We start from the raw sequence: 15,076 nt of genomic DNA, 5'->3' as shown, positions 1-15,076 counted from the left end.
AAAATCAAATTTTGAAAGAAAGTGTAAACATCAGATATTTCTCTAGCTGCAGCAATAAAAGCCAATTGTAATTGATGAGCTAAATAGTGTACATAATATGCATAAGGGCAATCATTAATGAATAAAGCTTGCAATCCATTCCACTCTCCACGCATATTACTAGTACCATCATACCCTTGGCCCCTAATATTTTGAACATCAAGATTGTGATTAGATAAAACAAAGGAAATCTCTTTCTTAAGAGTTGAAGCAATTGTATCTTTGACATGAACTATATCCAAAAATCGTTCTCATATAAATCCACTTTTATCAACAAACCTAATAATAAGGGCCATTTGCTCTCTTCTAGATTCATCTCGAGCTTCATCAACAATTAAACAAAATCTTGCATCACCAATCTCATGATGAATTGAAGACTGGACATTTCTAGCAAAGACATGCAAAATTTCTTTTTGAATTTGATGTGAGGTGTATTTAGCATTTTATGGAGCATTATCCAAAACAAGAGCACCTACTTGTTCATTGTATGATGCTAAAAGTTCCAACATTTCAAGAAAATTACCTCGGTTTTTTGATTTTGGACATTCATCATGCCCTCTAAAAGCACATGCTTGAAATGTAAGCCAACAAACAATATCTATTGAAGCTTTAATACGCAATCAATTATTTAGAATTTCTTGAGTAGTTTGCCTCTTAACTACCTTCTCAATATGACATGACTGACTTTTCAAATTTTCCAAGCACTTGGTAACAAATCTATGAGCTGAATTCGGACCTTTTTCCATATGAGTCAAAAAAGCACACCGTTCCCCATCATTAACTTTCTTCCAACAATTGAATCATTTAACAGTAAATGTGTCTGATCCTGGCTTTCCAAATGACTTACCTGAAAATAGATAGCCAGGGAAACAAAATACAATATTTTTCTCTGAATATTCAAGCCACGGATAACTTTTGAACCAACAAGACTGGAATCGACGAGGATGTTTTTCACCAGTCAGCGGATATTCAGACATCAAAGGTTGATATGGCTCCATATTAATGTATGCCCCTCGAATTTCATCTTGTTGATTAACCGGGTATTCCCAAATTTGAGGACGATTGCTTAGATCTCTAATTAAATGAGTAATGTCGATTCTAGTAGGAGGCTGCTCACTAATCAATGAAGGTTCTTCGTAAACTGAAGCACATTGGGGTTGTTCAACCATAACTTCAATATTACACATTGGAGTTAGTTCAATAGGCTGTGAGTTATCAATATTTTTTCTCTTTTTCTAAAAAAAGAAATCAATTCTTCTTATTTTGTTCATGGTTCAACCTAAAATCAAAACATCATAAATTTTTATTATTTTCTATTTTAAAAATGAATACAAATAACGATGTGTTGAAGCAATAATAAAAAAACTTACACTGAATCAAAGCTAGGTATGTGTTCTTCAAAGAACTCAATTTGGTTAGAAAGATTGTGTCGAATTGTATATTGGACCTGGTGATAATAAGGTACATATGAGAAAAAATTGATAATTTTGGTTACTATGCTAAAAACAAAACATATAAAAAATCCAAGCATAATCGAAACAAACCCATAAAATATATCTAATTAATTATAAAAAACAGTCACTATTACAGTAATAAAAAAAGAAGAAGTAAAACTAGTGGATCTAAAAAAAAAAAACATAGCAGAATTATATAAAATAAACCTCATCAAAGTAAAGTGGAGAGTTTTACCTGGTAGCTTTTGTTAATTTCCTGGAAGCTTTGCTTTAGCCTGCCACGTTACTTTATATTATTATACTTTTTAGGTTAGGGTTGCTGGTTACAAAGGGCTACAAAGTCTTTTCTTTTTCACTTTCACGTAAGCAACCGGTATATTTGTAAAGTGGAGAGTTTTAATAGCTTAAGAAAATAATAATTTATTATTAGAAGGGCCCATCTCTTTAAAAGATCATAGCTATGCATTTAAATATTATAAAAAAAAATTGTTTGCAAGGGCCCGGGCCCCTGCATACCCCCCTTTAATTCCGCCACTACTCTTCATCACATCTTTTATCAAACCCTATTCTACCAGCTCAGAAGCTTTGCTCATAATTCTCCCTGAATGCTTATATTTTGAGATCATGCATGCTTCCACAAACAATCAAAATGTTATAAGATCTTCATCTCGATCATAACTCTAAGCCTGAACGGGACAACAAAGAACAGGAGTTGATACTAACTTGATTGCCGGGATTTGATTGATGCTCCGATACTGTTATTCGATCTCCGGGAACATAAAAGGATTTCATGAATAATTTGGTGAATAACTTAATTAATATTCATTGCATATTATTGCCTATATATATTACAGAACATGTAACTATGTAAGGAAAGCTAGTAAAGGAATATACACGGCTGCAGCTATTTAGGAAACATAATAAAACAGAGGTGCTAAACATAGAATGAGATCATTGATGAGCTGAAGTCATGGTGTAGATCCCTGATGAGTTGAAGTCATGGTATTTTCCTTATAAGACCCCTCAAAATAGACGTTGCATCAACAACGTGGATTTTGTCACGTAATAGAGTGAAACAAGACCTGACGAGAGGCTTGGTTAGTAAATCCGCAAGCTAGTCGTTCGTGTGAACATGAGTAACACATAATTGGCCCTGATGAACAAAGTCGCGGATAAAGAGAAGATCATTAGCAATATGTTTCATTCGGGAATGAAGAACATGATTAAGGCTAAGTTGAGTAGCACCAACATTATCACAGAGTAGGAGAGGAGGTGCACGTAGCATGAGCCCAAGTTCATCAAGAAGAGATTTTATCCATGCAATATTAGAAGCAATAGTGGCAAGTGCCCTATACTTGGCTTCTGTAGAGGAACGAGCCACAACCTTTTGTTTTCTGGTGCGCCTGCTGATAAGATTATCACCCAGAAAAATGATGTACGCTGTGGTAGAGTTTCGATCATCAAGATCACCACCCCAGTCAGCATCAGAGAACCCCCGAAGCATAGGATTGGACTGAGGGCGTAGCAAGAGACCAAAGTGAATTGTCTGTTTCACATAGCGTAAGAGACGTTTACCATGTTGCCAGTGTGTTACTAATGGTTTGTGCATGAATTGAGCAAGGCGATTGATTGCAAAGCCGAGGTCAGGACGAGTAAGAGAAAGATATTGGAGAGAACCAATGGTGCGTCTGTATTCAATGGCATCATAACCAGCTGAACCATCATTAAGCAGGAGTTTAGCAGACACAAACATAGGGGTATGAACTGTCTTCGCACCAGTCATGTTTAACCTGGAAAGAAGATCATGAATATACCGATTATGTGACAGAAACAAACCTTGTTGAATTAGAATGACCTCTACCCTGAGAAAATAGTGCAAGTCACTAAGCTCTTTTAAAGAGAAAGTTGCACCTAAAGAGTTAACAATATGCTGCAGAAAGGAGTTGTTATTACCGGTGAGAATTAAATCATCAACGTAGACCAGTACATAGAGCAGAATACCATCTTGAGCATAAATGAACAAGGAGCTGTTTAACTATGAATTAAAGAATCCCAGGGCAAGAAGGTTGGACCGTAAGGTAGTATACTAGGCTCTAGGCGCCTGTTTAAGGCCATAAATGGACTTCTAAAGAGAACAAGCATGATGAAGATGAGACTGATCAATGAAGCCAGCATGTTGATGCATAAATACTTACTCATTTAACTGACCATGAAGAAACGCATTGTTAACATTCAGCTGCTTGAGAGACAAGTTATGTGACAGTGCAATGGAGAGGATGAGACGAATAGTGGTTGGTTTTATGACTGGGTTGAAGGTCTCAGTATAGTCGACACCCGACCTTTGATTAAATCCTTTAGCTACAAGACGTGCCTTGAAGCAATTCACAGTACCATTTGGATGACGTTTAACCTAAACACCCATTTTCAGCCAATCAAATTGGTAGTAGAAGGGCGAGGGACCAAACGCCAAGTGCCATGAGAGACTAAGGCAGTGAATTCTGTTGCCATAGCCTTACGCCACCTGGGATCTTTGAGAGCCTGAGAGATGCATGTGGGTTCTAATGGCGGGTCAAGAGGATGCTTGGTGGTGACTAAGAGTTGCTTAGGATAGAAGATATTATTTTTAGCTCGAGTAACCATGAGATGTGTTCGGCCAGGCAATGCAGGGGTAGCTGGAAGAGGAGAGATAAAGGAGGATGAATTATTGAGAGGAGAAGATGAGGGCATACCTGGTGTAGGAGGAGGCACGGTTGCTACACCATTATGCACGAGAGGTGTGGTGATAGGAGTCTCTAATGGAACCATGCAAACTAGAGGCACAGGAGAAAGAGGGGAGGATGCTTGACACTGTGTGGCAGAAGAAGGATTGGCTGAGGGTGGTGCCAGTTTGAAGGGGAAAATGCTTTCATCAAAAGTGACATGGTAATAAATCTTACTGGTGTGAAGATTCAGACATTAAAATGCATGTTGGGTGAGGGAGTACCGAAGAAAAACACAAGGTTGGGATTTAGATTGAAATTTATTTGCACGATATGGAACAAGCCATAGATAACATTGACAACCAAAAGTGCACAACTTTTTGTAGTCAGGAACCCGATCAAATAACACTTCAAAAGGACTTTGACATAAGTGTAAGATAGTGGGAAGACGATTAATAAAATAGATTGTTGTGGCCAAGGCATAAGTACAGTAAGTGGAAGGAGCCGAAGCATGATGTAAGAGAGCCATACTAGTATCGACAATATGTCGATGACGGCGTTTAACGGTGCCATTTTGTTGGGGAGTATATGGGGCAGTAGTAAAATGGCTAATACCATGAACAACAAGGATAGGTCTAATTTTGATAAATTCACCACCATTGTCAGAATAAAATTTTTTAATTTTTCTAGAAAACTGATTTTCAACCATAGTGGTAAATTGAACAAATATAGAAGTCACATTCGACTTGTTATGCATAGGATAAAACCAGCAATACTTGGTAAAATGATCAATAAAGAGTACATAATAGCGGTAGCCATCAACAGAAGGAACCGGTGATGGTCCCCATCAGTATACAAATATTCGAGAGGATTATGACTTGTAAGGGAAGTAACACTAAAAGACAGTTTATGGGATTTATTGCACCGACACGAAACACACGATAATGAAGACTTAGAGGGGGACACAGGTAAGTGATAACTGCTAACAAGAGAGGAAAAAGTTTGTGAACCGGGATGTCCCAGCCTATGATGCCAGCAATCAAGAGAGGTACGAGTTCCATCCAAAGTGATAGCATGAGCTTGCAATGAGGGAGAACATAGTTCCATTGGATAAACTCCATTTTCACACCTACTGCGCATGAGTACTGCCCTCGTTTTCGGATCCTTCACAAGGTAAAAGAAGGGGTGAAATTCAACAACAACTTTGTTATCAAGAGTAAACTTATGAACGGAGATCAAGTTTTTATAAATGAGGGGCATATGCAGGGTTTCTTTTAAGTTAAGAGGGCGAGAAGGAGAGGAGACAGTGGTGGAACCAATATGAGCAACGTGCAAACCTGTACCATCACTAAGAACCACCTCATCCTGCCATCATACTCAGAGTGAATGGAGAGATTAGTCAAGTCAGACGTGATATTGTGAGAGGCAACGGAGTCAAGAAGCCATTTGTCTTTTGATGGAGCTGAAGTAGTAATATAATTGGCAGTGGGTGAAGACTGAAGTTTGATACAATTCTTGGCAGTGTGACTAGGACGGTCATATATTTGGCACACAACAGAGGGCCGTTTAGGAGAAGCAGTGTTGGAGAAATTTTGTTTGAAATGATTCTTATTTTTTTCTGAAACGCGGATTAGAGGACCTCCATTGAAAGGTGTTTGCAGTGACAACCAATGTTGAAGAAGAGTGGGCATCCATGCGTTTGAGATATTGTTCATGGCCAATCAACAGGTCATGTAATTCTGCAAAGGATAATGCAGTTTCTCTTGTGCGTATAGGTGCCACCATATCTCTAAACTCAGAGCCAGGTCCATTAAGCACATATAATGTCAAATCATCATTTGAAATGTGTGCATCAATCAGAGAGAGTTCGTATGCAGTTACCTTGACTGCATGGAGAAACTCAGACACCGTGCGAGAGCCCCTTTGCATAAGGGTAAGGTCTTCTTTCAGCTACATAATTCTAGCCCGAGATTTGTTAGCAAACAAACGGGCAGGATGTTGCCAAGCATCACGGCTTGTTGTGGTCATAGCAATATGGGACATAACTGCTTTAGAAACAGAAGCAAAAATAGCATTCAACAGCAACTGGTCCTGTCTGTTCTAGTGTGCATGGAGTGCTACAACAGAGGCAGAAGAGTGCGCATCAGGTGTGGGAGGGCATTGAAGAGTGCCATCCAGATATTTCATTAGAGCATATCCAATGAGAATGGTGAGAAAAGTTGCACGCCAAGAAGGATAATTTGAGGATGTGAGTTTGTATGGTAATTGGCTGGAGATGTTGATGGTGATAAGAGGCAGTGAAGATGCAGCAGACCCTGAAAGAGAAGTAGGGTTGTTATCGGTTACCATGGAGATAAAGAGTGTTTGTAACCTCGTGAGAGAAGAAGGCTCTAATACCATAAAAGGATTTCACGAATGATTTGGTGAATAACTTAATTAATATTCATTGCACAGTATTGCTTATATATATTACAGAACATGTAATTATGTAAGGAAAGCTAGTAAAGGAATATGCACGGCTGCAACTATTTAGGAACCATAATAAAACAGAGGTGCTAAACATAGAATGAGATCACTGATGAGCTGAAGTCATGGTATTTTCCTTATAGAACATGCCTGCAAATCTGCAATCTCAGAGTTGGATTCTTATTTGTGTCGTCATGAACGTTTCCCTCCTTCACTGTAAAAGATAGGTTGGAAAGCCCATGTAGAAGATTAATCGGATGTTGTTGTAAAGGATTCTCTAGGAGTGGAATATATCATATGATGTTTTGGAGGTCTCATCGACAATTCTGAACTGGATGATGATTCAATAACCTGACCAGCTTTGATTATGCTCATGGCGGAATAAAAACTGATAACATCCATCACCATAATTAACTTAAATTTGAACCTCTGATAATATATAAATATAAAATCTTTTAGTTATTAACATAAAAAAAAAAAATCATCCTTTTTAGGGATTGACGTACAAATTTTTCTTTCATTGACAAAGTCTTGTTTTCAAGGATTGATATCAAGATTTATCATAAATCCATAAAATCATTTATTTTTAAGGGTTAAAATTCAAATTTTTAAAATTAATGAAATTGCTTATTTTTAGAAGTTAACATAAAAATATATCTTTATGGACAATTCTTCTATTCTTAGGAACCGATATTTTTTTTATTAAAATAAATTGTGATTAAGCTTAAGGTAACCTTTCATTTGAAAGTATGCGGTAAGGGTGTCATTGATCTTCTCTTAGACATAACTAACTCAATACCTGAATATTTAAAACCAATGTATATTTTAGAATAACTAATTTTTCTTAATTACCATGTCATTATTTTTATTTTTTCTCTTTAACATAGAAATTCTTATATTTTGTCAGGTTAAAATAAACCTTGTACAACATGAGTAAGAGAGTAACTCTACAATATCTCAAGCATAAGGTGAGTTCCAATTTGAGTTAAAATTCAAATTAACATTAGTAAACATAAGTCATACTCATCATCTAAATCTTCCTATCTAATTTTTAAAAAGACAAGCTCGGGTCTAGAGCTTTCGGTGGTTTTTTGTGAAATATGTGAAAACTCAAGAATAATATACATGCACATTCAATCTCATAGACTTAAAATAAATACAATAAAATAATAAATAAAATAAATAAAATTGAAATAAATAAATGTTCATCAATAAATGACAAATAAAGGCAATAAAAGATAAAAACATATGCATATAGGCTTAACCCCATTTCCTTGTATAGTCATCATATTGTTGTTAGCCAACAGAAATTAGAGCTCTCAAATTTAAAAAGAATTATGAAAAAATGGAGTCTTCACCTAGTTTTTAAGGAAACTAATAATTATAAAATATAAATTAGTTTTAGAGATCTAAGTAAGGGGTTGATTTTTTTTTTTTTTAAAAGTTGACTTCACTTTTACTGCATCTTTTTCAATTAAAAGTTACCCTAGCTATGTATTTTCTCTTAAAATTTATTTTTTTATTCATACCATTAGTTATCTAAATTATTTACAAGCACATTCACAAGTTATTTATTGTTGAGAACACCATGAGTCTCATATATCGATGACTTTTTTAATTTTCAGTTGAAAACATCACGCGAGGCCTATGTCGATACCTAAAAATAGAAGACTCGTTAACCTAACAATAAAATAAAACTTTAATCAATGGATGATTTTAACTCGATGAAAAACTCATCAACATATATATTTTTTTGTTTCAAACTTAAAACATCAAGCTAAAGACTATTTTGATTCCTAAAACCTAGGAGACATGATGGTCTAGCTATTTTAAAATCAAGCTTTGATCAAAACATGATTCAAACTTGACAAAACTCATTGACATAATTTTTCTTCTTGTTTTAAAAATAAATACTGATACACATGTGCATACATAAAAAGGTGACAACATAATTTTATGAAATGCTAATAACATCATTTTGAAGACAACAAAAATAAAATAAAATAATGCACATATGAAAAGTTGTTGATTTTCAGAAATGAGTTTTTGTACATACATGAATATGTATAATAGTGACAAAAAAAGTTTTATGAAATAAAGTTGATTCCATTATTAATTCAATAAAAAAATTGCATTTTAGCAAAAAGTTGCTGATTTTTTATATTTAATATTTTTACACACATGCATACTTATAATGGGGATAATATAATTTATATAATGAATCTAACATTATTGCGAAGCTATGAGAAAATAAATAAAACCAAAATAAAAAAAAATGGATGAATAATAATAGTCATATGAAAACATAGTATAAAAAGATGAAAAGAGAAAATAGAGTCATGGTCTTACCATAGGGATGGTTCTAGATGAGGGAGAGCTACTGAGGTGGCTATTGGTGACAAAAATGATGGTTTGGCCGAGAGTTAGTTTGGTTATAGTCAATTTTCTCTCTTTTTTTGTTTTTTTTTTCTTGCCTCTAATACTTTATAACTCATATCACCTCCTTTTCTATCTCAAAAACTCTATGTTTTTTCTTGTTTCGCTCTTTAACTTAGTATTTCTCTCTAGCTCAAGGTCTTTTGTTTCTTACTCTGTCACTATATCTTTAGGCAATGATGAAGGTTGTGGTGTTAATGTATATACTCTCTAGCTAATCGGTTGATTACACGTGACATTAACTTTATTCATATAAACATATTTATTTTCTTAATAAAAACTTTATTTATCTTTAATATTCGTAAGATATTTTATTAATAAATCTAGAGCAAAGACAAAGTCATTGGAACAAAAATACTTTGCAAATGAAATTATAAAGTTGTTATAATTATGGAATTCTTATAGCATCAAAGCATTGTTCCAAAATGTTTCTGATCAATGCTCTATTAAGACTAGACTTTAATTAGAGCTACTAAGATTGGTACATATTGTGTTCCTTCCTTTATAAAATGAATTGGTTGTTCTCATAACCTAGAACTAATATGTACATGTTTGTCAGATGACATGTACAATGAACTAACCCGCATGATAATTCAATATATAGAGATTATTTGTATATGTGGAAAGACTCATGTGATGGCTATTTAAGTGATCATTAGACTTCAGATCAGTAAGTTATTTTATTTAGATAATGTTATATTTTGATCCTACTACACATTGTCTTAATCAAGGGTAACAAACGAGCAATTATTAGGTACAACATGAACTATATGAAGATATTTGAATAATCAAGAGATAATTCATCACCATAGATGAATTAGAGAAAATATTTCATATGTTCTCAAATAATATTAGATGTAAATCCTTATTAAAGGTGGAATGAAATTTAAAAAGAGTTTCAATTTTCATTCAAAAGACCAATTATTATGGTGTTGAGAATAAATATGATTTAGCAGAGTAAATATATTTTATGTTATAATATCTAAATTAGAACATTGTTGATGACACGTTTCTAGACATTGTATTTGATATTAAAATATAAATTAATCAATTATTGAATTGATAATAATTTTTTAAAATTTTTTAAATCCTATTTTATTTAGGATAGTGAATTATATTTTAGCCAACTTATTAGAGAACCCATTGGATTACATACATAAGAATAATTTGTCAAAATTAAATTGGGATGATTAATCAAGTGTTACTTGATTGTAAATTAATTTTAGAAATTAAGACTAGAATGTAATTGATTTAGAAAATTATAATTATAGAACTAGAATCAAGTAAGGATTTGATTGAATAAATTTTTAAAATTATCCTGAAATAATATGTGATATTACTCTAAGGGAAAATTGTTATTTTACTATTTATAGAGTTTCCATGTTTCCCTATAAATAAAAATGTTATACTTATTATTTTTTGTACAATATATAAAACTTGAAAAATATAAAATAAAAGAGCTAGCATTCAAATGCATAACAATCATTATCTTCTAAAAGAGTTTAAATGTCAAATTATTCTTTGTCTTCTCTTCCAGTTCTTGTTTTTCCATGGTGATTTCATGAGTCATTAATAAACCAATAAGCTCTTTCTAATGAAATTTTGGTGAGATTCTTAGCTTCTTGGATTGTTGTCACCTTTGCTTCCTAATACTTTGATGATGACCTAAAAATTTTGCTCACAATATCAACATTAATATAAATCCTACCAAGAACATTCAAACTATTAATAATAGTTATTCTAATAAACATACTAGTTATGGATTCATTTGGAAGCATTTTGAATAACTTATATTGATGTACAAGCATATTAATTTTTGACTCTTAAACTTGGTTAGTACCTTCATAAGTTACTTCTAAAGCAAGTCATATATCCTTAGTATTTTTACAAGATGATATTCTATTAAACTCATTTCTACTCAAAACACAATATAAAGTGTTTGTATCTTTAACATCTATAAAAAACAACTTCTTTTTTTTTTTGATCAAATATAAGTATTGTATAGATCAAAAAGTAGTAAGCGAAGCTTACGAAACAAGCTGGAAATCAGCAGAACAAATGAACATACATAACCCGTCAAAGGGAACAAGGTCTCTTAAAAGAGAAAAAAACTCTAAATCACAACCTAAATGCAAAAAGCAACAAGGAAAACGACAATGCTAGAATCAGCATACACAAAAGCAAGCGCCCAAGGCAAAAGTGGGTTCCTTGATGAAGTGCGGACGTGCGCATCGATTCCAACAAACAACCACTAGCAAAGTGAAACTCTAGCCAATCAAAGCCATGCAGATGACTAGCTTAATCACGCCAAGAGAGAACTCTCGGCCAGCTATCCTAGCATCATCAAATTGGACACCTCGATGCCAGCAAAAGCAAACAACCAGCACACCGCAAGCCGACATGGAGATGAAGCTGGAATAGCAACAACCACGCAAGCTAACAACAACAGCTGACAGTGACTCATCCAAGGGAACCAGGGGAAGAGCAACTACCAGCCATCCAAACAGAAACAAAACAAGAGGAGGAACCGCAAGCCGACAAGGAGAAACAACAGGATCAACATGCTAAGACATTGTGAGCTTAAACTTTCTGAAATCAGAAACTGAGCAGAAAAAACTACAAATCCAATTGTAGCAATCAACGAGACTAGCTTCGTTGTGAAGCAGCAACATGGTAAATAGAGTGGTCTTTTTCATGGAAAAGCAAAGCTGTGTAAAACAGAATTTGGAATCTTCGTAGTGTGGCATCTACAGAGGATGACTTCTGTGCAAAGATGCAGCTGTTTCTTTCATCCCAAATCAAATACACAAGTAGGGCAAGGGATACACATCTCATTCTTAGTTTCAGCTCTTTACTCCTCCTATTCAAACCTCTGATGGCACTGGAAAGTGTAGACATAGGCTGATAGATTCTAAGCCAGCTCTTAGCTCGATTCCAGAGTAAAGAAGTCCAGCTGTAATTGAAAAATAGGTGGGCGTGTGACTCGTCTTCACTGCTGCATAGGGAACAAACAGTTTCAATTGGAAGGTAGCTGAGCCGGTCCCTTGTGCGGAGTCTATCTAGGGTAGCGAGCCATAGAATAAATCTGGTTCGAGGCAGGGACCATTCCTCCCAAACCACCCTAGCCCACTGGACACTCTCACCTTTAATCCTAAAGAAATCATGAGCTTGAACCAGAAATCTCCCCGAACCACTATGCCAATTTTCAAGAGTAGTGATAGCAGCAGGTATGCCTCCACATTGTTCCACCAGCTGGTTTTTGAGAGTGCAAATGGACTTCCATAGAGGCGATGAAACACTCCTCACACCCACAGCCTAGATTGTTGTATGAGGAAGGTAATAATGTGCCACCCAACGAATCCACAAAGAGTCAGATTTAAGATGAAAATTCCGTAGCTGTTTTGCTAAAAAGCTTTTGTTTCTTGCCCTGATATCTAGGAGAGCCAAGCCTCCTTCCTGCTTGGGAAGACATACCTTTTCCCAGGAGACAAGAGCAAAGTGAGGTGAACAAGAGTTACCCGACCAGAGGAAACTTCGACAAATGCTATTGATCTTGGTAATAACTATACCTGGCATCGGGAAGATACTGAGCCAAAATTGGACCATGCCATGCAGAACTGGTCTGATGAGCTCAAGGTGACCCGCGTAGGAGAGGTGTTTCCGCATCCAACTCTGAATAGAAGATTCCAATTTCTGCAGGAGAGGGGAGAATTGACTAGCCAATAATTTGTGAGGGCTTAGAGGGACCCCTAGATAACAGAAAGGAAAACTCCCTTCCATAAAGCCAGTAAGGTGCAAGATGGCAAGCTTAACACTTTCCCCCACACCACCAAAATATATAGAAGACTTCGCAGCATTAATATCAAGGCCTGATATTCGACCAAAAGCAAAAAGCTGCTGGTTTAATATGCTAACTGACTGCGTATCGCACCGACAGAGTAATAGGACATCATCAGCAAAAGCTAAGTGGGTAACCCCTAGAGCACAACACTTGGGGTGAAAATTGAAATCAATGTGCTGCGTACTCTGCTTAATCATCCTAGAAAAGTATTTCATACAAGCAATAAAGAGGTATGGAGAAAGAGGATCTCCTTAACGAATGCCACACTGCCCCTTGAAGAAACCATATAGATTCCCATTAACAGAAACAGAGAAAGATGCAGTCTCAACACATTGCATAAGGAGCCGGACAAACCGAGGAGGGAAGCCCAAAGACAGCAATACATGACGTAGAAAAGACCACTGAACAGAGTCAAAAGCTTTCCTGAAGTCAATTTTAATAATACATCCAGGGGATGCCCTCTTCCTCCCATTATTGGTATGCTCACTTCTAGGTTTTGGAATCATTATATCATTTTTAATCTTAGTAGGCTTGTGAGGTTTATTTTTAATAGATAAACCATAAATAATAATCAATAGAATGAAGATATATAATCCTAGCTTTTCAATGGACATAATCATTGTCATCAAAGAAAAGTGGCTTAGAGGTAGATTCTCCTTTATATTGAATATTATATATGTGAGAACTAAACTCTGATATAAATTGTTGTTCTAGGATTAAGACAATAATAATACTAAACACATATAACATAATAACCAATAATATAATTAAAGTGCTTATAGTAAAGAGTAAAGGGAAGAGAGATTGCAAACTTGGTTTTTAACGTGGTTTGACAAACATGTATTCATACCTCAAGTATGAACTATACTTGAGTATTATACTATTTTATTAATCTAAGTGAAAGATATAATGTTTTAGATGAATCCATGCCAAGCAATTACACCACTTGAAATTTTTTTCTTTTTAAGATTTTTTTCTTCGTGACAATACATCACCAATGTTAAGAGTTTATTCAAACTCTCAAGTATTTATAATTATGATATGTTTACAACAAGATTTACTTTCTTAAAGAATACATCATACAGAATACATAATACATAAAATATTAATATGTGACACAAAGGTCAACACAAATATCCCTCAATATTGGTGCCTTTTTCAATTTCATCATTGGCTTTTTAATTTTTAGTTATTTAGCTAATTTCAATTATTTTCTCTTGATTTCTTCTCAATTTCACCCCTAATTGCTATTAAATTAGATCCTCAATGTTGGCGCCTTTTTTCCAAATTGGTTTTTTTACTTTCCAATTTTCAATTATTTATCCAATTTCAAGTTTTTTCTTAATATTTCTTCCCCATTTTCACCTCTGATTGTAATTTTTTCATTTAATTTACTTTTCTTTGATTATTTTAGTTTTTTTTGAAATATATGTGTATATGTATTGAAATATCTTTTTTTCTTTTTGACTAAAATAACTTTTTTGTTGTTGAAATATTTTTTTGGATATTTGAAAGGGATAAAAAATTACATTATACAATAATCTTGCTTTTAAAATCTTTTTAGATGTTTTTCAATAGTGTTTTTGGCATGTAAAAACATTAAATTGATATTTTTTATTAGAGTTTTTTAATAATTTTGATATGCTGATATAAAAAACCTAAAAAAAAATCATTTTAATATATTTTAAAGTAAAAAATTATTTTAAAAAATACCACTACAATTCTAAAAACTCCTTAAAGGCAGCATGTTTGAATGTCGGTTTTAGTATCTTCTTCATCAAGGAATATAATCTTTGACATGTTCTCCTTTTAACAAAATCATCAATAAAGAGCCATATAAGGCCATTAATGAAAAAGGAAAGAAAAACCAGAAGACTAGAATTAAATGATGACATTACAGTAAAGACAAAAATATTCTCCAAAAGGAGATAATATTCTGTTATGGTTATTGTTTTAGTATAATTATTAGTTTATAGTCTCCCGCTATGCTATGAATCATATAAAAAAATAAAGGTACAAACAAGTGTTTGAATCCTCAAAAGCTATTTGATATTATTATTAAAGGTAAGGCAATCTTGAAACCTCTCGAATCAATTCTTTACCTAGATCGAGTTTAAAATTAAATTATGCAAAATTTCACT

General features: G+C 34.1%; 1 protein-coding gene across 1 annotated transcript; it reads right to left on the bottom strand.

Annotated features, from left to right (window-relative positions):
• Window positions 1–11,361: 11,361 nt before the first annotated feature.
• LOC140956023 (uncharacterized) lies at window positions 11,362–13,441 on the bottom strand. Its single transcript, XM_073411913.1, has 4 exons — window positions 13,203–13,441; window positions 12,569–13,133; window positions 11,765–12,409; window positions 11,362–11,658 (listed from the first exon to the last, which is right to left on the bottom strand). The coding sequence occupies exons 1-4, from the start codon at window positions 13,439–13,441 to the stop codon at window positions 11,362–11,364; spliced, it is 1,746 nt and encodes a 581-aa protein (XP_073268014.1).
• Between the last annotated feature and the right edge of the window lie 1,635 nt (window positions 13,442–15,076).

The sequence above is a fragment of the Populus alba genome, chromosome 10 (genome assembly GCF_005239225.2).
Source record: "Populus alba chromosome 10, ASM523922v2, whole genome shotgun sequence".
NCBI lineage: Eukaryota > Viridiplantae > Streptophyta > Magnoliopsida > Malpighiales > Salicaceae > Populus > Populus alba.
Note: the sequence above shows the minus strand (reverse complement) of the source record. Positions and strands in the feature narration are given on the sequence as shown.